Here is a 27,574-nt window from a genome sequence, read left to right as displayed (position 1 = left end):
AAAACACTGGAGAAACCTCACTCTCAGCGCACAGGCGAAATCACAGTCCGTTGAGGCACTGGGTGATGTATGGTTTACTTACGACTCAGATTTATTGTGAAGATTTAAAAAATGTGAAACTGTTGAGATTTGACATTCTTTTCCTCTGAATCATGCCCAACTGGAGGACTAGTCAAACTCAAGTAGCCTTGGCGTGCAGCTTTCCAAAAGAAACTAGAACTGTTAAGGGCCTTTATTTCAGAGTGCGAGACTGTTTAATATCAGGAGTGCCGTTCAGTCCCAGAGAGATGAATATACGCTCCGTGGCTCCGTCCTGAACGGCACCCGATTCCCTATTTAGTAAGCTGCTAACCAGCCTTTGGGTCCCTTTAGCTTCAGTTTCATGAGACACACTACTTGTGGGAAGGTGTAGTTCGGGATGGGACGCACCTGAAGTCGTGAAAACGTCCAAATGTAAAGTAACACGCCAACTGTGGCTTAATGAAAGATACGGGGACAGTAAGTATGACTAATTGTAGACAAATTGTAAATCCCCTCTGACTGTCAGATTGGGTCAGTATTACACGCACGCAGCATCGAGTGTAGAAATTCGGCCGTTCATAAGCAACCGAAAAAACTGTCTGAACCAGGGGTTTGGCGGATTTCACACGGAGGCGAGCCGTGACTGTGCCGGGCCCTGTTACCGGAGGCCTGTTCAGCCCTGCAACACTGTTCTTTTGATTGTTTAGGATTTAGGTGTTTTAAGTTCAAGTGGTTTCTGTTTATAGATATATTGGGGAGCCTTTGGGACGTCTTACAACATCTAAGTGTTCTTTGCCGTGCGTGTGCGTGCGTGCGTGCGTGTGCGCGTGCAAGCGCCTGTTTACATTGTCCTAATCCTACATATACCTCTTCACAAGTCAAGCCCATTTGTTTTTGTAATTTTGGACTCATCTTTCCTTATCCGGTCCAGAGTTATCACTGATATTCCCCTTGTGTGTGGACATGGGGAGACTTTTTTTTTTTTTAAAGAAAGGCTAGCTTTTGGCAAATAGCGATGTAAGGCTGCTTATTCTTAAGGCTTGTCACAGTTTCCTCCCGGGTCAGATGCTTTTGTAGGAACAGGAAGAAAACAAATAGTCTCGGAAGGTTTGTCCCCCTGAGCCAAACTGAGCTCATTTCCAATTGACTCTTTCAGAATCCGTCATATTTGAGGACACTCCAGAACTGCAGAGGTTGTAAAAGTCACTTTTTTATCTCTCTCTGTATCCGCTTTCACGTCTTGACATGGCATTTGTGATTCGGCTTGTGTTTGAGCTCTATGAAGGGTTGGGTTAAGTGATTTTATAGAATGTAGAGAAGGTGCATTTCATAATTGTTCTAATCATTTCATGAAGATGTGTATGCACTAGGACAATGTATGAACATCCTATTTTTATCCAATATTTAAACCAGAATGTGACCAAAGTTGTTGGAATTAACACATTTCATGCTGTAATATTAGCAATGTTAACATAACCAACCTGTTGCAATGTGGCCATTTACAACAATTTCTTAACTCAGTACCAGGAATAGAGAATTTCTTTTCAAGAAAACCGCAGACCTTTTTTGAGGCCCTTTTCAGCCCTTTCAACTTCTATCAAAGTACTCTATTTCTCTCTGCCTATTCTTTATCTATGTCTGAAGACATCCCACATGCTCCTAAAGAGCTGTCTGTTGTCTGTATTGAACAGAAAGGATAAGAACTGTGCTGGCTGAAGAGTTCCTCTTTGATCTGAGTCAGTGTGACGACTCCACAGTGATCCTCTCACAACACCAGGACAGTGTCTATCAACCCTCTCACTATACCAGGACAGGTTCTATCAACCCTTTCACTATACCAGGACAGTGTCTATCAACCCTCTCACTATACCAGGACAGGTTCTATCAACCCTCTCACTATACCAGGACAGTGTCTCACCCCTCTCACTATACCAGGACAGTGTCTCACCCCTCTCACTATACAAGGACAGTGTCTCACCCCTCTCACTATACCAGGACAGTGTCTCACCCCTCTCACTATACCAGGACAGTGTCTCACCCCTCTCACTATACCAGGACAGTGTCTCACCCCTCTCACTATACCAGGACAGTGTCTCACCCCTCTCACTATACAAGGACAGTGTCTCACCCCTCTCACTATACAAGGACAGTGTCTCACCCCTCTCACTATACAAGGAGAGTGTCTCACCCCTCTCACTATACAAGGACAGTGTCTCACCCCTCTCACTATACAAGGACAGTGTCTCACCCCTCTCACTATACAAGGACAGTGTCTCACCCCTCTCACTATACAAGGACAGTGTCTCACCCCTCTCACTATACCAGGACAGTGTCTCACCCCTCTCACTATACCAGGACAGTGTCTATCACCCCTCTCACTATACAAGGAGAGTGTCTCACCCCTCTCACTATACAAGGACAGTGTCTAACACCCTCGCACTATACAAGGACAGTGTCTATCACCCCTCTCACTATACCAGGACAGGTTATATCACCCCTCTCACTATACCAGGACAGTGTCTCACCCCTCTCACTATACAAGGACAGTGTCTAACACCCTCGCACTATACCAGGACAGTGTCTCACCCCTCTCACTATACCAGGACAGTGTCTCACCCCTCTCACTATACCAGGACAGTGTCTCACCCCTCTCACTATACAAGGACAGTGTCTCACCCCTCTCACTATACAAGGACAGTGTCTCACCCCTCTCACTATACAAGGACAGTGTCTCACCCCTCTCACTATACAAGGACAGTGTCTCACCCCTCTCACTATACAAGGACAGTGTCTCACCCCTCTCACTATACCAGGACAGTGTCTCACCCCTCTCACTATACCAGGACAGTGTCTCACCCCTCTCACTATACAAGGACAGTGTCTCACCCCTCTCACTATACAAGGACAGTGTCTCACCCCTCTCACTATACAAGGACAGTGTCTCACCCCTCTCACTATACAAGGACAGTGTCTCACCCCTCTCACTATACCAGGACAGTGTCTCACCCCTCTCACTATACCAGGACAGTGTCTATCACCCCTCTCACTATACAAGGAGTGTCTCACCCCTCTCACTATACAAGGACAGTGTCTAACACCCTCGCACTATACAAGGACAGTGTCTATCACCCCTCTCACTATACCAGGACAGGTTATATCACCCCTCTCACTATACCAGGACAGTGTCTCACCCCTCTCACTATACAAGGACAGTGTCTAACACCCTCGCACTATACCAGGACAGTGTCTATCACCCCTCTCACTATACCAGGACAGGTTATATCACCCCTCTCACTATACCAGGACAGTGTCTCACCCCTCTCACTATACAAGGACAGTGTCTAACACCCTCGCACTATACCAGGACAGTGTCTATCACCCCTCTCACTATACCAGGACAGTGTCTATCACCTCTCTCACTATACCAGGACAGTGTCTATCACCCCTCTCACTATACAAGGAGAGTGTCTCACCCCTCTCACTATACAAGGACAGTATCTAACACCCTCGCACTATACCAGGACAGTGTCTATCACCCCTCTCACTATACCAGGACAGGTTATATCACCCCTCTCACTATACCAGGACAGTGTCTCACCCCTCTCACTATACAAGGACAGTGTCTAACACCCTCGCACTATACCAAGACAGTGTCTATCACCCCTCTCACTATACCAGGACAGTGTCTATCACCCCTCTCACTATACCAGGACAGTGTCTCACCCCTCTCACTATACAAGGACAGTGTCTCACCCCTCTCACTATACAAGGACAGTGTCTCACCCCTCTCACTATACAAGGACAGTGTCTCACCCCTCTCACTATACCAGGACAGTGTCTCACCCCTCTCACTATACCAGGACAGTGTCTCACCCCTCTCACTATACCAGGACAGTGTCTATCACCCCTCTCACTATACAAGGAGAGTGTCTCACCACTCTCACTATACAAGGACAGTGTCTAACACCCTCGCACTATACCAGGACAGGTTCTATCACCCCTCTCACTATACCAGGACAGGTTCTATCACCCCTCTCACTACACCAGGACAGGTTCTATCACCCCTCTCACTACACCAGGACAGGTTCTATCACTCCTCTCACTACACCAGGACAGGTTCTATCACTCCTCTCACTATACCAGGACAGGTTCTATTCTCCCTCTTGTAGCAACTATTTTTGTGACTCACTTTCTCTCTCCTCTCTCTCTCTCTCTCACAAACATTATCTCTCTCTCATTGTCTCATTTGGTCTCATCTCCGCCTCCCCCAACTTACTATCATGTCAGCCTCTGAATTGGTTAACTAGCCAGTTACCGTGCTACTCTGCCTGGGTCAAGAGCTTCCAATAACGGCTGTTTTAACACCTCACCAGTCTACAACACTTATAGCCAAGCAGGCCTCCTCCCCAGCCAAGCAGGCCTCCTCCCCAGCCAAGCAGCCCTCCTCCCCAGCCAAGCAGCCCTCCTCCTCAGCAATTCTGGTTTCTGATTTTCGTTTGTTTGTTATTATTGAGTGAGTCTGGGTCGCTGTGGGAGTGTTGAGAGTTAGACCGATTGTCTTTTTTCCCCATAAACCTGTCTTTTGACCAGTGATATTAGCACTGTTAAAAATCTCTTCTGATTGGTCAACAGACCAATTTAGAGGAGTGAAATCAGATCTGAATTTCAAGTCCTGTGAAAATATAGCCATTGGAACTTATATGTCAGGTAGGCTGTCTTTGGCCGTTGAATGTCTCTAATGCAAAACTGGGCACCAAATCCAATGAGTATTATTTACTAGTGGTTAGTGGTGATTTGTCTTTAGTGAAATCAATGATGACCCAAATGTTTGTCATGGATACGGCCTGTTATGTCTGTCTGGGTTCTGATCCATGTTCTTAGACGCCTGCACTCTCTCTATCCTGAGTAATGGAGATATTTGAAGTAGGAATTCTGACAGAATGAATAACTTCTCCTCAGTGAATACATTAGAATAAATTGGGGTTTTTACTCCTGCGCCCTCCCCCTCACCCTCCCTCTCTCTCCCTCTCTCCTTCTGTCTCTCTCATGCTGTCTTCCTCCTCTCTCCTTTTGGGGAAGAAGGGATATAAAAAAAAATTGAGAAATAAAGTTCAGAGGCCTGGGAAATACGGTGAGGGAAGTAAAAAGAAATCTGCAACAGTTTTATGCCCGTGTCTGGTTGAGTTAGCGTGCTTTGTACTTTCAAGTGAATGATAAAGGGGGGGGGGGGGATGTCAGGCAGAGAGAGGTGCTTTTAGCTTTAGCTTGCTTTCTTCTTTTTTCCCTCTTCTCTGCCGGTGGAAACATGAGAGGCACAGGGACTCGCTTACGACACACACACGCACGCACACGCGCGCACACACACACACACACACACACGTCTCTGAGGCCCTGGTGTACGGGCCCAGCTGCTCTCTCCTTAGGAGGCCGTGGGCCCAGAAATCAGGCCGTGGTACTAATTGCTTGGCTGGGCCCCTGCATCTGCCTGTCACACACGTGCGTGCACACACACACACACACACACACAGGCGCGCACTCGCCCGCACACACTGCATCTGCACGGCAGATCCGATGATGAAGTCATGGAGCAGATGTGTGTCGTCGTCGCCGGCCCACCCCCGGCCCCGCCCCCCGAAAACACGAGCCAGCCAGCGCCGGTGTTTACACACACCGAGGGTTGCCCCCTCCATAGGGCACGTGGCGGTACGTCCTGCCCACTCACTGTGGTGTGGTGGTGGTGGTGGGGGTGCTACGCTACTGGCCAGATGTTCAGGACGGGCAATTCCGATTGGACCGCCGCCGCACCGCTGTGGGGCCGCGGCCGCCTACTGTAGTCGCCGCGCGTCAGGGATTTGCCGCCGGTAATGTCTGCTGACTGTTTGACGTTTTGAAAGAAAATCTGTTGAGGAGGCACTTAAGGCTGTTCCAGTTTATGGAACCGAGGATGAAAACGGGGCCAAAATGTTACACATTTCCTGCCCCTGACAGAAACCATAGCCCTCATTGGTGGGTAGTGGTGTGGGTGTCACGCAGGAGACTCTGAATATCCAGTGTGTGTCGTTCTCGTGATTTTCTTCTTGGAATTACCAGACTTACTTGACTTTTAGTTTTAACAAACATGGACTACATACATTCACAATGAACCCCCCCACCCCCATGTTCCAGACCCATATGCATCCAGGGCTGTGTTTTGGGTCTTCTGAAGTATCTCCCCGTGTGGAAGGACATTGGGGTTACTTTGCCTATTGGTGCAGAGAAGGCCGTTTAAGCTCTGGGCTATTCGGATCTGGAGAACGTGGAGACTTGTGTGTCAGGGTGCTGAGTGAAGGCGACTCCCCCAGCGTTTGGTCAGGGCCGGTTCCGTGCCATCAGGCTTTCCTGGAACCGTCGTGCCTGCAGCGGCCAATCGGAGCGGTCGCTGGGGATGACCTTCGGCCGCAGCTGCCAATCAGAGCCGTCGTTGGGGATGACCTTCGGCCGCAGCTGCCAATCAGAACTGTTGCCTGGGCGCCATGGCCTGGCCTGTGTGGAAGCCATATTGATTTTCCAGTTAGGCTGTAAGCAGTGTGTGCTGGCGCTAACGGACAGCCTGACGAACAGGTGTGTCATTATCAATGAGCAGCGGGAAACAGAGCCCGTTCACCTCTCACCGCTACCATTCATATCCCCCCCCCCCCCGTCCCTCTGCCTCTCCACCGCTTCGTTTTCCCGTTGGCTCCTTCAGCTCTGACAGAGTGCATCCTGGGACGGTCAATAAATCGCTCAGGCACACCGCGACAAGGACTAGTTGAGTGATGTGGTGGAGGGCGGATGGCCTGCTTCACCCCCCCTACCCCCCCCCCCCCTCACATTCCCTCACTTTTCTCTCTCTCACCGGACCACTTCTCCGTCCATTGCTTTCCTGGTAATTACTGCACCTGGAAGACATTAAACGTTTCCTTAGCCGAGACAGACTCATTACCATCAGAGACGTCGGCCGCTCCGCTCCCTTCCCTCACGTCCCTCCTGGACGCCCTGGGTCTTCTGCCCGTTTAATCCCACGAGCCCCTTGTCTCTTCCACACGCACACCTTTTACTTTGTCTCTTTGTCAAGAAACCCAATTATTAGCACTCCGACACCCCCCTGTTCCCTGCTGCTCCTCGTCTGTTCCACGACCGGTCGCCTTCCAAACCCTCGGAACCGCAACCGCGTGAGACACGTGTGAGCAGTTGAGAATGATTTGAGCCAATTAAAAGATGGAAGGCCAAACAAATGTTTAATCTTGCTGAAGTGAGTTTTTTTTTTTTTTTTCTTCCCTTCCCCATTCTCTGGTCTCCCGGGGTGTCCTGTCCTGGCCTCTCACACACTGTTAGTGTCTGGATCTCCTTGGTTTGGAGGCCCAGTACACACGCATGGCCCCCGTCAGGATGGCAGGCAGGGAAACATGCCAGTGCACATCTTATTGAGGTTCTCCCAAAGATGAACTCCTTTTCAGGATGAGGTCAGCAAACTCTTTGCCTGGCACGATTCTATCTGGAACGCGAGGATGGGGGGGGGGTTATTTTTAGCGTGTGTGTTTGTGTCTGTGCGTGCGTGCGCGCTCTTGGCCCTCAACGTCAAGGAGAGGCCATGCGAGATGCTGCTTGTTCCCGCGCTGGACTGCGTTGTTTATTGTCTTGTTCCTGTGGCGGCCGTTTTTCCATTAGACAGCTTGTTGTTCGAACGTGACTTACGGGGCCAGCGGATGAAGAGATCAAGGTCTGTTGTGGCCAGTTTCCAAGACGCTGCTTCTGCAGTAGCCGACCGTTGCGCATGTTGTCGTAGCAGCCGTGCGGAAGGCAGATCTGCACCGTAGATGAATGCGTTCTCCTCTCCCCTCTGTGTGGAGGTAATTGCCTTTTGGGAGGCGGTTCACACACCACAGACTCGCCCCCCCCCCGTCACCTAGTAGTCAGCTGTGTGTCTTACTGAGACCCGGCTGCGAGGTGTGGTTTGCTTCCAGGTTGTTTCAATGTCGCGGCTTGGCGTGGTGTGGTGTGGGAGTTTACACCGCCGGCTCCAGCGTTTGCCGTTGCAGCGCGGGCTCTGTTCAAGTCTGCCGCTACATTCCCCCGCGTGTTTATATGTAGATAAATGCATATGTGGATTCTTATCTCATCTCTTCCTCCCGATGGGGCTCTGTTTCTGCCGACGTGGGTGCTCGTGTAGGCTTTGACATGGCTGACATGTAAAAGTGTGTGTGCGAGTGTGTGTGTGTGTGTCAGAACCCGGCAGATTGAAGTGTCTCCGGTAGTGGTGTAATCAGGCAGGGCAGACCCGGGGAAAGATGATTACCACTTGGTCACGACACAGGGAACCAACTTAGATACCGTGTCAGCCTCTCGGCTAATGATGACTAATCTCTCCTTCCTCCTCGGACTCTCCTCTCATTATTATCTCTGTCTCTAGGCTGCACAGATGCAGGACAGCATGTACACACTACACACACACACACACACACACAAACACACACTATCTCTCTCTCAGACCAACCCCTTGTGTTCTAGCGTGAACATGAAACGCACACGCCGTGCCCCTCACCTCATGACAAGGGACCCTGCACCTGATCCTGGCCCCTCCATCATGCTCCGACCATGGGCTTTTGACTGGCCTCCGTCAGGGGCATGTCAGAACTGGGGCCTTCCTTCCTTCTTTCCGCTCCTCCCTTTTTCTGATTGATCACTTTTACCCAGACACACGCACAAACACAAAAACACGTACACACAAACACGGGGGATACACACACACACACACACACACACGCCATCATTTACCCCCTCTGTCAGGCTCCTGACACGTTGTCAAAGGCAACAGCAGCAGTCTGATGGATCATCCTGTTTATGGATACCAGTCGGACCTGTGTCACCAGCTGATAGTGTGTGTGTGTGTGTGTGTGTTATATTTCTCCCTCAGCACCTGTGTACCTGCTGTTGTGTCAGGGTCTTTTGTTATTCGACACAACAGAGGTCAAAGTCTGCCAGATTTGGGGGAAGATCGATCACTGCTTGCAAATTGAAAATTGTAAATTATCTGGAAGATTTGTTTTTCGGTTGTAACGTGGTTGGGGCCTGGGGTGGCGTACGGGCTTCGGTGTGCGATGATATCTAAATAGTGAAATTGGCTTTTTCTCCCCATCGTTTCTATGGACTGATGAACAGAGGCAGGGGTGCATATTTTAGCATTTGATTCGGCAGCTGTACAGATAACAGGCTAAATGATGGATAAAGGCCATCCGAGACACACAACCGTATGTCTCTGACCGGGACAAATAATCACTTGGGCCGATATTCTCGCCGCTCAGGATGCATGACGGCCATAAGCGACTGCCGCGTTTTCTACAGCCTTTGTGCTTTTGTGTTAGTTATGGTATGGATTTCCGCTTCCCTGTCAGCGACCGAAGGATGGGTCCGGTTTGCCTTCTGCCGTTACGGTTGTCGACGCGTCCCGTTGGGTTGATACGACTCCTCCACGGGTACCCGGTGTGCTCATTCAACCACCACCCTTTTACAGATGACCACAGCTTTAAGGAGGGTTTCATACCTGCTCCACACTCGAGACATCAGCGCTGAGCTAGCAACATAATAGCATACAGCGCCAAGCTAGTGACTTAATAGCATACAGCACCAAGCTAGCAACATAATAGCATACAGCACCGAGCTAGCGACATAATAGCATACAGCACCGAGCTAGTGACGTAATAGCATACAGCACCAAGCTAGCAACATAATAGCATACAGCGCCGAGCTAGCGACATAATAACATACAGCGCTGAGCTAGCGACATAATAGCATACAGCACCGAGCTAGAAACATACTAGAATACAGCGCCGAGCTAGTGACGTAATAGCATATAGTGAAAGGCTGTTTCTCATATAGTGAGAGGACTAATGCTTTGGAGATCGAAGTGCTCAGGATGAGGTTGCCTTGGGGGGTCTCTTGGCTTGTCTTGACAACTAACGCATCTGTATTTTAATCTTCTGTTTATTTTGTGTTTGTGAAAAGTCACGGAAATGATATTTGCACCGGTTACTTTCTTTATATTTTAATAAAAAAAAAAAAAGAGAAATTGAAAATGGAATATTGGGTTCCACTCAGACGACAGTAGAAAATAGCCCCCGTCTCATCTCCGGAACATTCTGCTGAATCTGGAATGAAATCTTGGAATGAGAGAATGGAGTTCCCTAGCTAACAGAGATAGGCAGGTTATCTAAACACCATCACTAGCTAGTTGACTTCCCCTTTAACCCTCCTGCCTCTGAAGTGTAGATGTCATTTATTAGCACTTATCTTATTAAAGGAACTGCTTTCACCACGACCATGCAAATAACCCAACTCCAATTGAGTCACCTCCAAATCCCAAAATACCAATGTGGTCCCACTGAGAGAAACTCCTTGCTTTTTCTCTCTTCCATCCCCAAAAAACCCAACCCTCTTCGCTCGTGCGAACACCTCTAAGCAAGGTCTACTTTGCACCCCACACCCCCCTCTCCAATCCAATTTAGCCAGGGACAAAAGCCGGATTAGCGAAGAGTTTACCTCAGGCGCTCCACAGCGACCCCTAAAAATGGCCTGTTGGTTATAAATGGACCAAAGGGGGATTGGCGTTTTCAGGAAAAGCGGGGAGAATGTGATAGGCGCCGGTCAGAGATCTTAACCTGTCTGATGTTTGCTGTTGCGGACAAGGCCTCAATGCGGCACTGGATTACAGAGAGAAGCTGGAGGTTTGGGAAGGGGACAATGCCAGTCTTTAACCACTTTGCCCCAGAAGCTCAGCCTGTCTCACCAATTTTCTCTGCACCTCTGAGTTTCACTGGATAGTGTCCCCCAATTCTTTCTCCTCCATTCACTGAGGGGCTAGCATTGGCCGACTGGCTTGACACTTCATGGAATGTCCTTCTAGCCGTTAAAATTTGTACGCCACCTTCAACTGGTGCCTCCTGTTTGTGGCACTTCCGCTCAAAGTTTTGGCCTTAGGGAAAACGTGCTGTGGTTTTTAAAACATTGCTTTTGGATATGTTATGTGAGAGGAAAACGATGCAAGCCTTTTCTCTGTAGACCTTCTGGGCTTGGGAAGTGCCACTGTCACAAGGTAAAAAATAAAAAGCTCCAGTATAATGCGGAAACATGTTTAGTGGTCTTGTTGTCTTTAACAACCCTGAGGTTGCAGGTAGAACGCGCCGGGGAGGGGGGGGGTTCCCGATTTGCGTATGTCTGCCGAATTTCACGCTCCTCTTCTCTTCACTTATGTGGCCTTATCCCTTCTTTATTCCAGCGGCACCATAGAGCCCCTGACTCTGCCCCCCCCCCCCTCGGCCCCAAGGTTAAAGCGCCTTAAGTCTCATCTTTAAACCGTGGGGGGAGGCAGAGGGGAGGAACGGCGGGCTCTGAATGGGGACGTTACACAAGGAGGGGGGAGTTATTATGCCCTCTGGCCGGCCTGATCCCTATCTCTGTGTACGTACCTCGACAAATACGCTAACTTTCCTCTCTTGCAGCAAGGAAGAATGCCCCACGTTGGCTCCTTGCTGTTTTGCCATCTTGGGATTTCTGTTGCCTTTTTGTGTGGCGTCGGCGTTTAAACCCTGGGGCCGGCCAGCGGTTGCGCTGGCCACCTCTGCCCAAGTGTTAGTGTTTAAATGCCACCGTTGCCCTGGCTACCTCGGCCTGTTTTGTATCGTTTTATCTCTCCGGGTCCCTCCGGAGCGCTTTGTCTCTCGTCTTGATCCGCACAGAGGCTAAATGTTTAATGAGTCAACGCGTTAAAGGCTTCACTTCTCTTCCAATTAACCCCAGAAGCATTTCAGCCTTTTCCTAAATCCACACAATGCTTTTTTGGTCACGCTTTAAAAGACTAAGCCGCTAGCTAGCGCCAGAGAAGGGCCATGAGCCCGGTTGGAAAGGGAAAAGACTAACCAGTTAGCAAACACAGTGAAGAGGGACGAAGAGGGTTTAATCCCTATTAGGATGAATTCAAACGAAATGCCCTGAAAGAGCCTTTGGGGAAAAAAAAGGGAACTTACTTCATGGAGAACTAACCCCAAACTAAGCATCGTTTTGGGGCTAAATACCTCGGCTTGAATGTGGGATCTTCTCTAATTTAGTACCATGCACTCGACTCTGCACAAGCCGGGCCCTGTTTATTTTCCCTGAATTCTCTCACACTCCAGTGACTTCTTAGGCCTGCTTATTTTCTCAGTGTTGTAGTTTGTTTTACTTCCCTTGAGGCAGATGGACTCCTATATGTGGCCAGTGATTAAAGCCGGAATCAGTCAGTTACATTCACGCACAACAGTAATGTCTATCAATCAAGAGCTAATGACACAAATCCTTTGGTAAAATACACCAGAGGAATTTGCCTAGAACATTTTTGTGTAATTCCATAAAAGAAAATAAGCATTTGTATTTCTTCGTGCATGCATACGTGCGTCTGTATTTCCAGTCTTTTTTTCCACACTAATTGCCTATTATCCTGAAGATGAAGTCCGTCGGTGTGTGAACGGGGAGTCATGTGTTTTCCAGCGTTCTGCCAGTCCCATGATCCTGGAACTCCCAGTGTGGGCCCCCCCCCCCCCCCAACTGTATTACATTCTTTGGGTCTGTATCAGAGGATGTCCTACCTCCCAAATGGATTCTGTTTAGACCTGTTACAGACATAACCCTTATACATTAAATGAGGACTGTAGCGTAGTGTGACATTCTCCTTCTCTCCCTCTCTTTCTCTCTCTCTCCCTCTGTTTCTCTCTCTCTCTGTCCTTGCCGCCTCATTTTGTTCTCCCATAGTATCACTCAAACGAAACAACAAAATCCGTCCTAATTGGCTCCAGAGGGCCGGGGCAGACTTGAGGGGGGGGGGCCAGAGTGGCTCGTACATGTCAGCAGAGGCGAGGGCCCTGATTGGGGCAGAGTCTTAGGGCTGGGCTGGCCGACCAAGGCCCTCGTTAGCCCCCCCAACTCATTAGTCTGATGAACTCATTCACTGATGGGGGGTGACGTGGCCGGGTGTGGTGTGCCAGGCAGGAACAGAGCCCAAACTTGGGGGTGGGGTTTGGTGGGGGGGGGGCTGAGTCCGGGGGGGATGTCCGGTTTCTGTCTCAGACATGGGGAATGATGATGATGATGACGCTGCGCTGCTAAACTCATGTGGTCATGTGTCATCTCGGGTTAGTCTTTGCTTTCATGTTCATTCTGGGTGTCTGTAAACGCTGCAGATCTCCCACGTGAGCCTGCGGTCGGTCGACCCGAGGAGGAAGACTTGGGAGTAATGCTGTGTGGGGCCTTTATCCTGGCGGTGGCTCTGCCGGGTTGGAGTTCGGCATTGACGTCTCCACCGTAGCCCAGCTAGCGCTGTCTCCGTTCGGTTGGGAGTCCAGGTAGTCAGCCAAAGGACTCTGGGAGACTTGGCGTAATTTGTCCCGTGGCACTAATTTGCACCTGGCCGAGTGTTGTGTGAACTTCAGAGTTGTTTTTGCGTGAGGAGAAATTGGTGTTGACTGACGTTCACCCAGGCTTTAGGACACGAATGCGCAGTCCGTCCAAAGGGTGTTTGTGTTCTTTCCGAGTGTGTTTATCGCCCTTCAAAAGCTATTCCAACTCCCCAATGATCAGTCCACGTTTCGTTTGTTTTTACCACTACAAACCCCATCAACACTACCAGTATGACTGCAATACCCCCCCCCCCCACTCGCCCCATTGTGATGTTGATTGATCACCACTCTTCCTCCCGCTCATTAATTTCATCACCTTATTTCCCACCGCCACTTTATTGGACCAAAAGGTAATAATAAGTCCCTCATCCGTTATCCTTTAGCCGGGGCGGCCGAGCGGAAACGCTTAATAGCGTCTTTTGAATTGAACTTCCATCATCTAATTTTCCTTCAGAGACCGCAGGCAGATGTAACCCGCCCCGTGTTGAAACCTGATGGCAAGACCAGTGTGTGTCATTACGCCGTGTTTGACCCAACTCCGGATTCCCATTGGGGGAGAATCATTTTATTCTAGGCCGTTGTCGGATGTGAAGTTGTGTAGTTGTAAGTTGTGTAGTTGTGTTCACTCTGAATGAAGCGTTCTTAGACTGCTTTACAACATGTGTTATAAGTCCCAGGGAATTCTATCTACTATTTGACAAGGTTTGCTTTTTCCTCGCAATGCTAGAAGTCCCCTTATCAGCCCAAACACTCGCGCCTCGTCCCCTGAACAGAGAACGCTGTTGAGAGAATCATTTATCTTGAAACGCACCCTTGTGCGCGCACAGACGCGCACAAACACACACATTTATCTTGAGACACCCCCAGCATGACTGCCCTGCTCTCGTCCCCGCTCTTGGCCGGCTTGAGCGTTTTCAATTACATTTCATTCGGTTCTGTCTGAGGATCCCCCCCGCCCAAACACATGCCCCCCCCCCCCCCCCCCCCCACTTGACATCGTCAGCCCGGTGTGAAGAGTTGGTCGCTGGCTCAGTTGGTAGGCAGTCGGTTGTGGAGTGGGTCGCGGCGGAGAGGGTCTGTTGACAGGGATCGTCTTTTGAGTGTGATTGAGGGTCTCGGTGGGTAGCGGGAGGGCTTGGCAAAGGCGCGCCCTCCTCCCGGGTCCCCTTTATGTGTCCCTCTTCATTCCGAAGTAATTTCGCCATCCGACAGAGACAAACGACGTCGCTTCAGAAATGAGCGGTGGTACGGGCACGAGCAGGGCCAGTGGCTCCCAGACTAGCGTGGGGGGGGGGGGGCTTCTCGATCTAGACTCTGAGCCTTCGGTTCTGGCTACGTGCGCCCTCTGTAGTGTCACTTTGAAACTTGCTGACTCACTGAGCGTCGTCCATGACAACAGTCCCTGTACTGGGCACAGGAAACAGGATGCTACCGTAGGTCTTAATCAGATGTAGAGCGAACAAAGCTTGGGCTTTTTTTTTTTTGGCAACCGCCGTTCATGTTTTGTTTGAGAAATGTCTCACCGTCTTAACTGGATCCCTTCACTATCTGGATTATGTATTCTCTCAGTACCTTTTTGAATTTGAACATTCAGTCTGGGTTTGTGAGTCCAAAATACCCTGATCGGAAATCTAACCCCACATATTTCACGAGATGAAATAAATGATCCCAGGAATGTCCTGTACGTGCAGTTTGTTGTGTTATGTGTTCCGAGTCCAACTTCCCTGTTAATTCCATAAGCACTCCATCAGACAACTGGCCAATCAAGGCGTGCTGTCCGGGGCCACATCTGGAGGTGGTTTTGGGGAGTCCGAGGAGTGACGTTTCTCCTTCAGGGCCGGAGCCGGTGATGGAGATGGATGGAGCGCCGGAGGGCCACACGCACCTGCAGTCTGCAGCTGTTAGAGAGGGACAGACACAATATAACACAGATCTATAATTGTCTATACCAGAGAACATCTATACCCATAGATATGAAGCAGTTCTATATCTGTGTCTGTACCAGAAGACACACACACCCATAGATACGAAGCAATTGTGTATCTGTGTCTGTACCAGAAGACATCTATACCCATATATATAAAGCAGTTCTATATCTTTGTTTATACCAGAGGACATCTATACCCATAGATATAAAGCAGTTCTATATCTGTGTCTGTACCAGAAGACATCTATACCCATATATATAAAGCAGTTCTATATCTTTGTTTATACCAGATAACATCTATACCCATAGATATAAAGCAGTTCTATATCTGTGTCTATACCAGATAACATCTATACCCATAGATATAAAGCAGTTCTATATCTGTGTCTATACCAGATAACATCTATACCCATAGATATAAAGCAGTTCTATATCTGTGTCTATACCAGATAACATCAATGCCCATAGATATAAAGATAGATATATGCCCATAGTTCTATACCACTGTGATGGTGTATATGTGGCCTTGGAGTATATTTTCGTTTATTTCCGTCTTTGTCCCAGGTGCCTTGTTTACTACACTGCCCTGATCCACACTTTAGCATGTGGTATCTCATGCTCCTTTGTTCACTGATCCTGGCCTGTAGCTCCGTGGCTGGCCGCCAGTGACCCCTTCGCCCCTCTGTCTGTCACCTCCCAATAACTCCACACCCGGACAGTAACGGCCTCGACGCCGCAATTTGTCCAGCCGTCTTCCCGAGCCGGCGGGGCCCTGGGCTTTCCTCCACCCGAGACAGTTTGTCACGTGTCTGCGTCGCCGCCCAGGCTTTGTCATCCGCAGCCTGAAAGGAGGCGATTGAGGATCCCAGGGAGTTATTTATAAGACCGGGTCTCTGTAAAGCATCTGTCTCGTATATTGGTCTGGAGCAGCGTCGGTCTAGTTCAGATTATAACCAGAGGCCACGAGCGAAGTCCCGTCAAATCCCGAGGACCTGCTGGCTTCCTCATCAGTCCTAGGATGAGACAGAGACTGACTGAACTGTCGCCAGGGGTGCAGAAATGGCTTCTTGGCGCGAAGGGCAGCAGAGGTCTCCCACACAACCTTCAAGCCCTCTGCAGGCGTGGTTCTTTACAGCGCCTTAGGTGTGTTCGTTGTAGAAATTGGGGCTAGGGTGCTTTAGCTGCACCGGGTGGAGATCAGTCCGTGACTGGATCAACACTACTGAATTTCATCCGTGGTTGTATCTTGTGCCGTGAAGCCAGTGGAAAGTAATGGCCCCTTTTAGAAAATCCTTGTTGATGTTCTTCAGGAGGGAGCTTGAACATGCCGAGGGGGGGGGGGGGGGGGGGGGGCGGCGGCAGCAGCAGCAGAAGAAGGGTTGCTGTGACAGTGTTGCCATGGTGACGGAGCTGATGGTAGGCTGGTGCTGCCCCAGGCCCGGCCCGTTATTCTGGCGTAGGTGAGGCTCGGTGTGTGAGAGAGATGGACGGGCGGCCCGGTTAGCTACACCAAAGCCCTCTAATCCAAATTTAATTGAACCCCAGAGACTTTGAAGTGAGGCTGCAGTGCAGGCAGATCTTATTCCTCTGAGAGGAGGGCTGAGGAGGAGGAGAAAGGGAGGAGGAGAGGGGGGTAAAAGGAGAGAGAGAGGACAACGTGGGAGGAGAGAGAGAAAGCGAGAGAGAGGGGTTTGAAAAAGATGGAGATGTGATGACGTGGAAGAGAGAGAGAGAGAGAGAGAGAGAGAGAGAGAGGAAATGAAAGGAAAAAGACTGAGGGGAATGGAGGAAGGGAGAGTGGGAGGACGAGAGACAGCTAAAGGGCCCCAGATGCTCCCTCCTACTGTCACTGGCACTTTAATGAGCTCCTTGAAGGTAGCGCGGACGTTAGCCCCCTATGCTAGCCGTGTCATTTGAATATTCCTGATTAATAGCGCAGCCTCTAACCCCTTGCTGCTGTACCTCAGTGCCCCCCCCCACCACCCCCCAGTCCCTGTTCTGTCAACACACTCCGTCATTACAAGAGCTTTCAAACCAAAACGGGTGAGGACTGGACCGGTAAAAAAAAAAATAAACTGTCAACAATGCAAAGATAAGTGGGTTAGCGCAGAAGTTAAAGATGGCATAAGCTTGAATATGATTCGCAGGAGGTGGGGCCAAGCATCTGTCTGTCAGGGGTACGGACCGGTCATTCTTGACAACCGCCAAGAGAGCGACTCCAGTCTCCACAGTGGGAGATTAGGCTCGGCTCGTCTTAGCATTTTTGCATTCTTTAGCGTCAGCTGACAAGCTGCTGTTTTAACCTTGAAAGGTGGCGGGTCCCCCGTGTTAGCAGAATTACAGAAAGCAGGTGAAATGTCTGTTTAGCATAAACTGTGCCGTTGACCTCTTGGCTATCTTCTCAAGGCGTCTTCAAATCATTGTTAAGATGAGGAAATAGAACCTTTCATGGCTGGTTTGCATTGGCAGTGTGTTTGAAATACTTATGTTTTAGTTTTTTTAATTTGCACCTTTTATATGTGACTTTAGTACTCTATATTTTTTTCTACTGTTTACGTCCTTTAAACTATTGTCTGACTCGACTCTAACTGTAACCATAATGCAACAGGATATCCTCTGTCTGAAGCACTGATGACCTTTTAGTGAAGTAACCTCCTGCCGTACCCGTCCCTCAGTTGGAAACGGCTCATTCTCTGGTTAAAGGGATCTCTCTTTCATGGGGGCGGATCAATATTACACATTAATCCTGCTGTTTGTGATGACGTGTCATCTGCCTTTGATAAATGAACTAACGCGGGGGAACTCTCTCTGTCCTCCCCTTTCTCCTCGCCTCTTCTCTTTGCTTTTACTTCTTTTACTCCTATCTTATCTCCTTCCTTTACTCATCTCAACCTTTCTTCTCCCCCCCGCCCCCTCCTCCTGCTCTCCCCCATCTGCAGATCCTGGCCTACACAGAGGGGCTCCATGGTAAATGGCTGTTCACAGAGATCAGGGCCGTCTTCTCCAGGCGTTACCTGCTACAGAACACAGCCCTGGAGATCTTCATGGCCAACAGAAGTAAGACACACATCCAGCCCGTTATATTCTGGTAGTATTTGGCTTGACCTTCGACGTGAGTTTCAATCCCATTCCCAGAAACAAATGTGTGAAATGTATTTTTGTTTGTGTACTGATGTAATACTGGGATTCATTACTGTATTGTTTTACGTGTCGAGCTGCTCTGTAATGCGTGAAAACAAGCCGTGGGCTTGACATCTCGTCCGTCTTCCCCTGTAGCCGCGGTCATGTTCAACTTCCCAGATGCTGCCTCCGTCAAGAAGGTGATCCACTGTCTTCCTCGTGTCGGGGTGGGCACCAACTTTGGCCTCCCCCAGACCAGGTCAGTCATGTCTGTCTCTCTCTGTCAGTTGTTGCTAAACAAGCTTTTTGGACATAGTGTTATACCACTGGCATTTCAGGTCTCAGGCCGCCACGTTCCAAAACGTCCTGAGGAAAAACCTCCACAGAGAGTGGTAACGGAAAAAGAGGCACTAGAGGCAGAGAGCGAAAGACGGAGAGGAAGAGAAACCAAGGCGGGGGGGGGGGGGGAAAAGAAAGAGGGCGAGCAAAAAAAGAAACAAAGTGCTAAACAAAGAAGCCTAATTGGGCACACACACACACACACACACACACACACACACACCATCCAAGGTAAATAGTGCGTTCCCTACCCCCCCACCCCCCGTCTCACTCCACACCCCTTCTATTTTTGCACGGTATGTAATTGGCTTCACACAAACACAGCCCAGGTCATTTATTTATCAGCCTCCCTGACAAATAAATTGCCCGGTGGCCGTATGGGGGTCTGGCTGGCCCCAGACACGCGCTTCCCCTCTGATGGGAGCTTGTGTCCCCTCACTCCTCCGCGCCGCGGACCCCTACCTGCCCCTGTCTCTGGCGTGGCCGTATGCAAAGCCAAAAAAACCCAAATGTCAGTTGACGAACGTCCCCAGTTCAGATTTAGATTGTGTGTGCCTGATTATTTGTTTGTATTTTTATTTTCCTGGCCTAACCTTAACCAGGACCAGCGTTCCAGATCCTGGTGCGTTATAAAACGGAGAGACACTGCCCTGACCGTCTGCTCAGTGTTTCTGGGGCGAACCGCGAGTTGCGGCGGGATGACGATGACTTTCTCTAATGACTATAATCTTGCACTGCGACAGTGATAAATTCCGTCATTTGCTTTTGTTTTAATTGGAATTGGGGGTCATTTGTTTAAGTCCTCCAACAGACATCAGGCTCCAGAGGCCTGTGCATGTGTTCTGTGTCTGTCTGCTTGTCTTTCTGTAATCCAACTCATTTTCAGCATTACCTAAGCATATATATATATATATAATTATGTACAGGTGTTGGTCATGTATACATTAATTCCACACAGACTGATATATTTCAAGGGTTTATTTCTTTTAATTTTGATAATTATAACTGACAACTAATGAAAACCCCAAATTCAGTATCTCAGAAAATTTGAATATTGTGTAAAGGTTCAATGTTGAAGACACCTGGTGCCACACTCTAATCAGCTAATTAACCCAAAACACCTGCAAAAGCCTTTACATGGTCTCTCAGTCTAGTTCTGTAGGCTACACAATCATGGGGAAGACTGCTGACTTGACAGCTGTCCAAAAGACCACCATTGACACCTTGCACAAGGAGGGCAAGACACAAAAGGTCATTGCTAAAGAGGCTGGCTGTTCACAGACCTCTGTGTCCAAGCACATTAATAGAGGCGAAGGGAAGGAAAATATGTGGTAGAAAAAAGTGTACAAGCCATAGGGATAACCGCACCCTGGAGAGGATTGTGAAACAAAACCCATTCAAAAATGTGGGGGAGTTTCACAAAGAGTGGACTGTAGCTGGAGTCAGTGCTTCAAGAACCACCACGCACAGACGTATGCAAGACATGGGTTTCAGCTGTCGCATTCCTTGTGTCAAGCCACTCTTGAACAAGACACAGCGTCAGAAGCTTCTCGTCTGGGCTAAAGACAAAAAGGACTGGACTGCTGCTGAGTGGTCCAAAGTTATGTTCTCTAATGAAAGTACATTTTGCATTTCCTTTGGAAATCAAGGTCCCAGAGTCTGGAGGAAGAGAGGAGAGGCACAGATTCCACGTGGCTTGAAGTCCAGTGTAAAGTTTCCACAGTCAGTGATGGTTTGGGGTGCCATGTCATCTGCTGGTCCAAGGTCTACACAGCCGTCTACCAGGAAGTTTTCGAGCACTTCATGCTTCATGCTGCTGACCAACTTTATGGAGATGCAGATTTCATTTTCCAACAGGACTTGGCACCTGCACACAGTGCCAAAGCTACCAGTACCTGGTGTAAGGACCATGGTATCCCTGTTCTTAATTGGCCAGCAAACTCGCTTGACCTTAACCCTATAGAAAATCTGTGGGGTATTGTGAAGAGGAAGATACGATACACCAGACCCAACAATGCAGAAGAGCTGAAGGCCACGATTAAAGCAACCTGTGCTCTCATAAAACCTGAGCAGTGCCACAGACTGATCGACTCCATGCCACGCCGCATTGCTGCAGTAATTCAGGCAAAAGAAGCCCCAACTAAGTATTGAGTGCTGTACATGCGCATACTTTTCATGTTCATACTTTGCAGTTGGCCAACATTTCTAAAAATCCTTTTTTGTATTGGTCTTAAGTAATATTAAAATTTTATGAGATACTGAATTTGGGATTTTCATTAGTTGTCAGTTATAATCATCACAATTCAAAGAAATAAACATATATATATATATATATATATATATCAGTCTGTGTGTAATGAATGAAAATAATATACAAGTTTCACTTTTTGAATGGAATTACTGAAATAAATCAACTTTTTGATGATATTCTAATTTTATGACCAGCACCTGTGTGTGTGTGTGTATATATATAAATATATAATATAACCTATAAGAGCCTTCTGAAACTTAAGTCATTGGCTAAATCACTGTTACTGAACTGAGCAGTATGGAAACCATACAAGTTCTTCTTTCAGGGTGTAGTTGTTACATGTTGAATGTGTCCTGGTCCAACCTGTTTGTGTTGCTTCGTCCAGGCGTATCTCCCAGGCCAGTCCCAAGCAGCTGTACAAGGCCTCCAACATGACCCAGCGCTGGCAGCGCAGAGAGATCTCCAACTTTGAGTACCTCATCTTCCTCAACACCATCTCCGGTAAGACCACCTCACTGTGTTACTGACCATATCCAGCCAGTCACGCCACCACACTCTTACCGGACTGTTACGTGGGTTGTCGGGTTCTGACTGTTAGTGGACATGTGACGTGGGTAGCCGGGTTCTGACTGGTAGTGGACATGTGACGTGGGTAGCCGGGTTCTGACTGGTAGTGGACATGTGACGTGGGTAGCCGGGTTCTGACTGGTTGTGGACATGTGACGTGGGTAGCCGGGTTCTGACTGTTAGTGGACATGTGATGTGGGTAGCCAGGTTCTGACTGTTAGTGGACATGTGATGTGTGTAGCCGGGCCCTCAGACCCACTAGCTGTCCTGTCTGTTACTGGGGATGTCACCCACTGTCTCCCTCCCCCAGGTCGGACCTACAACGACCTGAACCAGTATCCCGTCTTCCCCTGGGTCATCACTAACTACGACACTGAAGATCTGGACCTCACCCTGCCCAGCAACTACAGAGACCTGTCCAAGGTAATGCGCGCACACACACACACACACACACACACACACACACACACACACACACACACAGACCATTAGTAGGTCTTTGATACACGTACATGCTTAGTGGGTCTGTAACACACACATGATTAGAGGGTCTGTAACACACAGATGATTAGAGGGTCTGTAACAAACACAGATGATTAGAGGGTCTGTAACACACACAGATGATTAGAGGGTCTGTAACACACACAGATGATTAGAGGGTCTGTAACACACACAGATGATTAGAGGGTCTGTAACACACACAGATGATTAGAGGGTCTGTAACACACACAGATGATTAGAGGGTCTGTAACACACACAGATGATTAGCGGGTCTGTAATGTACACGGATGTTTAGAGGGCCTGTAACACACACGGATGATTAGCGGGCCTGTAACACACACGGATGATTAGCGGGCCTGTAACACACACAGATAAGCGGGCCTGTAACATACCGAGATGATTAGTGGGTCTAATTGTGATTGATCATTGGTCAGTGAGTTCTTTAATCACTGGGTGCTGATAGCGATCTATGTACAGCAGGCAGTGGAAGGAACAGCCTTCTCTGTCTGTCTTTCTCTGAATGTTTGTCTCCCTCTGTTTATGTCTCTCTGTCTCTGTCTTCCTGTGTCTTTCTCCATTCTATTCAATTCAAAGGGCTTCATTGACATGGGAGGCATATAATTTTTGTTACATTGCCAAAGCAAATAAAATCGTAAACATTTGAAAATCTAAGTAAACATCCCAAAGATTTTGAAATGGAGGCATTTCTCAATGCTGTACTATCAGCTATGTTCAGTGTTGTAACAATGGGCGAATCGTTACAAGTATGAAAATCCAAATAAATCCAGTGGGGAATATTTGTCAAGTTTCCAGTGTTTCTGCTCCACTGATTGCCCTTTTTCTCATGGCAAAGGGTCACAAATCTTGCTTATTTATTCCCCCTATGACTAGTTCTCTCTCTCCGTGTGTGTCTCTCTCTCTTTCTTCCTGCCTGTTTTCCTGTCTGTTGTCCAGCTAAGGGCTACTCTTAGATGTCCCTGATAACACTCGTAGTGGAAGTCACATGATGCTATTAGCAGGACTTTGATTGGTATTTGATTTGGACAGCGGTCTGAACTTGCATGTCACCTTTCACGTGCATAGCTCCATTATTTACTAATTGAGTCCTCTCCCTCCTCTCCCTGGAAAGTAATGGAATGCTCTCGAGTCCCCCCCTCCCACCCATATAGATCACGAACCTTGGAACAATGGACCTTTTCCAATCCTTCTCCCACTTTAAAAGCACACGTTCGCGCACTTACACTCTCTCACACACACACACTCACTCACACACGCACACAATCACACACACACTTTTAAAAGGCAGTTTTGCTGCTGGGCCCGCTACGGCCATCAATTGTGCGTAATGGCCACTTGCTGGTGGGAGGATGTGAGGATTACTTGGGCGAGAGAGATGATCGAGCGCCGTGTCTGGCTTGAGCCAAAATGGCCGAATAAATCAGCGGGAACAGAGGGAAGTACAGGCCTGTGCGGTAATGAACGGGCAGGGGTTACCTGGGAAATAATGCACTCTGGAGGCATCTGGTCACATCTAATGGAGGCCTAAGCCTGCCCTGGCTGGTGATGTGGAATGTGGAGATGTTGGTCTACCCTCACCCTGGGGCTGGGTTAAGCCAGAGTTAACCAGTGTTTTCGGGTCCTGCACCTCGCTGTCACGAAGAGATACGTCCAAAAACACCAAAATCAACTTAACCTTTCCCTAACTGTAATGCCTAACTCTGCCTATATCTTTATCCCCAACTTTCTTTTGCCCCTAAACCTAATACTAAGCATTTTTGAAATGGGGACGGGGGGGGAAAAGTCCCATTTGTTGCTTTTTCTTTCTGATTCAACCACAGTTCGGGGATGTTTTTGTCCTGGTTTATTTAGCAAAAACCTGTTCTCACACACACACACAGATACACATCTTGTCACACACTCAAAAACACATTAGCACGTTCCTCCAAGCAATCCTCCTTTTAACTGCCTAACTCGTCCCTTGCTCTTTTCCTCTCTCTCTCTGCTGTTTCCCACCATGCCGCTGTGCTCCCCCCCCCCCAACCCCTGTTTATTTGGGCTTCATTTTGCCCACTAGTCTTAAACATGACAGCCGTAGCTGCCTCTCCCTCCTGGCTCCCTCCAGAGTTTGGACAGCTCAGCCTCTGTGCTCAGTCAAGCCTCAACACCCCAGGGATAAGCTCAATGGATGGAGGGATGGAGGGAGATAAAACAAGGGGAAAAGGGAGGAGAGGAGTGTGGGCAGCCTTCTTTGTAACCCCCCCATTTTTCTTTTTTCTCTCCCTCAATCTAATTTTTGCCCTCCCTCCCTCGCTCATCTTTTTTTCTGCTCTATTTCCATCTTTCTGCCTCACGTTGTTTTTTTTTTCACTCTCTCAGCCCGTCTCTTTCTTTGTCTCTTATCCTGCTTTCCATCTTTCTTTCCCTCTCTCTCCATCCTCCCCCCCGCCCCCCCCCCCCCCCTCCAGGAGGAGCGATGCGATGCTGGCCAATCTTTATTGCGTCTGTTTTATTCATCCTGTTCACATGGTGTGATATCAGTGTTTGTCTAGCGGAGTGTGGAGGACTGATATCCCTGGTAAAGGGCAGCAACGTGGAATCCTGGGCTTGGGCTGCTATTTTAGTCTGGTTCATCACACCCCCTCTACCCTCTGACTTCTCCATTCCCTTTTTGCTTTATCCTTTTCTTTGTCTTCTCCTCCCACCTCCCACCTCCTATTGCCCTTTTCTGTTTCCCTTGTTCTATCCTCGCCAACCTCTCCCACCTCCTCCCGCTCTCTCCTCCCCCTCTCATGTCATGTTCATGCTCTGCTGTGATAGAAATAGGTCATGTGAGACCGTGGCATTGAAAGGCTGAAATTGCCACGAACTCCGGCGTGTCACAGAATTTCTCACGGGCGCGCACGCGTTTGCACAAGTATGTTTGTGTGTGTGTGTGTGTGTGTGTGTGAGAGACCTCACATTTATGTTCCTTCAGTCTGAGCGATTCCATGCTGACCCCACAGGGGCTTGTCTTATCATAAACTCTAACCTGGGTCTGACATGAGCCGCCAGCTCCGAGATAACATCGTAGTCGCCGGCAAAAGGACACAGCTTTATACGGACCGAGCAGTAACGGCCAGCCCTGTCGATCGGCTCCCTGGGGCTCCCAAACCTTGTTCACTTGTCCAAGTTTTATCTACATACTGCTACTTGATTTTAGGTTATTTGCACAGTGCTAATTGGATTGGTTGTTCGGTTTTCAGAAGACGTCCCTTGTTTATGTGTCGGCACGCCAGCATCCATCATTGCACTGTCTCGGGCTTTTGTTGTAAAATCTAGTGTGGTACCTCATCTCAGAAACGTGTTACATTGGGGCCTTCTTTGACCGCGGCTGGGACAGATGATTGAACGCGGCGGCGGCCCCCGGGGCAGGTCTGGGGTCCGCTATTTGCGACGTGACGAAAATAACGCTGCTTTATATTGAGCAGTTCCAGGACACTCTGGGTCCACCAGGGGGCTAATGGGGTATTGATTTCAAGATGCGGCCCATATGTTTTCAGACGCACCTCCGACACCACGCCGTTCCCCCCCGTTTTAAATAGGACATTATATATAAACACTTCCCTCAAAACCTGGTTTGATTTATGTCTCAGGGCTCTCTGGCAAAGCTCAGGCCGAGCCCTCCCCTAAAGTAGCTATTTATTTTGTCAACGGATCTTGGAACATGTGAAAGTGCTGTAGTTTGTTGTATTAACACTGACCCTTATCAACTGGAGAATTGTTTTAATGGTTAGTTAGATGCTACTGTCGGTTTCGCGCTCTCATTAGCGGTGTCTTTAGCCTTTATTGTCATTGACACTGTCTCAGATCAGAGTGTTCTCTTTTCATCTGTTTGATGTTTGATTTAGTGTCGGTTAACTGTATTATTTGTGCCTCCGATCAGAAGTCTCTGAAGAAGAATGCCTTTGATCTGATGACAGTGTACTGGGACATTATCATGTTGATGTGGTTTACTTGCAATGGTTCGAAGAAGGCACTTGGCGTCGCCTACGAGATTGTAAATCACCAACTCTCTTGTGTAGTCGAGCTGTTATGAGTAGCAGTTGGCTAGAGTAGTACTTCATGATGCAATTTATTCTGTGGTGCAATTACCCAGGTTCATTTCCCTAGTAACAACGTGAATGTGGCCACGCTTAAACACCAACCACCCTAATTCGCGCCCTAGACGAACAACCAATCTCTTATCCGCGATTAAAGTCTCCCATATTCTCCTTTCCATGGCAGTATCACCAATCTAGCTCCCTCCACTCCCTATTTTAATCTAATTCCCGTCCTCGGTCTAATTACAGAAACGAGGCGTGCTCGTTCATCTGACCGCTCGTCAGTGCGCTATTCACCGGCGCCGCCAGAACATATTAGCCCAATCGCGCGGCCTTCACTCACGTCAGATAGCTGCTGTACGGGGACGCCCCTGATGTATGGCGCTGTCACCGCCGCTCCGTGGTAGCCCCACCCTGCCACGCTCCCAGCTCCACGCCCAGCGGTAATTTAGTAATTTACAGCGGTAAACAACCTGCTTTGAGGGCTGCCCCTCTTTTACTCCTGCTTTCTCGCTAAATGTTTTATTCACCCTCACCTTCTGTCTCGCCACCCTGTCCTTTACTCTCTACCTCCCCCCCCCCCTCCCTCCCTCCCTCCCTCTCCCGTCCTCCGTCCCTCCCGCTCTCATTGTGGCGGGTCTCTTTTTGTTTTATATTCCACTCTCTGCCTTTTCTTTTTTTAATGAGCGCGTCGGTTATTATGGCGATAAATCAGTCCAATCGGTGTGATGTATAATTCAGCGTGTGTACTCCCACCCACGGTGGTCTGGGTAGGACAGCCATGTGTCATTGTCAGGCCCGCTGAGCACTCTGTGTCGGCATGAGGCTGTGTGCGCGAGCGCGCCTGTTGTTTTCCTTTCTGTTTATGGGTGTCTATGAGAGGTAGGTAATTGGGTGCGGTCTTGAATGGGTGCACCATGGATTCAATCAGAATCGCGCGCCCGCACACACACACACACAAACACACACGCGCCCCATTACACCCACCCGACACAGTAGCAGCAGTATTAGATCAATAGCCTCTCCCGTGCCTGGACGCGGCCTCCCATGACAGCAGCATGGTATGAGAGAGCCTATCGATCCGCCAAGCGAAGCTTCATCTTCAAAAGGCCGTCATTCCCTTACCATTGATTAGAGAGGAGGTGTGTTCGGAATTAGAGGGAAGGGGTGAGGAGGGGACGCGCTCATTGGAAGACTAATAAAAATTGAACGGGACAAAAAATGATTTCTATAAATGAGCATTTAAATAATAGGTCAGGCTCTGCTGGGTATTGCTTTCTCTCGGATCAATGGGAAATGAATGCGACTGGTCCATTTTTTAGAGCCA

The 27,574-nt window shown here is 48.8% G+C and overlaps 1 protein-coding gene across 8 annotated transcripts in view; it reads left to right on the top strand.

Annotated features, from left to right (window-relative positions):
* The window catches only part of lrba (LPS responsive beige-like anchor protein), a 218,787-nt gene that overhangs the window by 138,606 nt on the left and 52,607 nt on the right, over nt 1–27,574 (top strand). For all 8 annotated transcript variants that reach the window (XM_034291054.1, XM_034291050.1, XM_034291052.1 and 5 more), the window contains 4 exons: nt 18,330–18,447; nt 18,667–18,769; nt 21,486–21,601; nt 21,978–22,090. In XM_034291054.1, coding sequence (XP_034146945.1) covers nt 18,330–18,447; nt 18,667–18,769; nt 21,486–21,601; nt 21,978–22,090 — 450 coding nt within the window. The remainder of the gene's footprint in view (nt 1–18,329; nt 18,448–18,666; nt 18,770–21,485; nt 21,602–21,977; nt 22,091–27,574) is intronic.

This window comes from Esox lucius, chromosome 25, assembly GCF_011004845.1.
Source record: "Esox lucius isolate fEsoLuc1 chromosome 25, fEsoLuc1.pri, whole genome shotgun sequence".
Lineage (NCBI taxonomy): Eukaryota > Metazoa > Chordata > Actinopteri > Esociformes > Esocidae > Esox > Esox lucius.
Note: the sequence above shows the minus strand (reverse complement) of the source record. Positions and strands in the feature narration are given on the sequence as shown.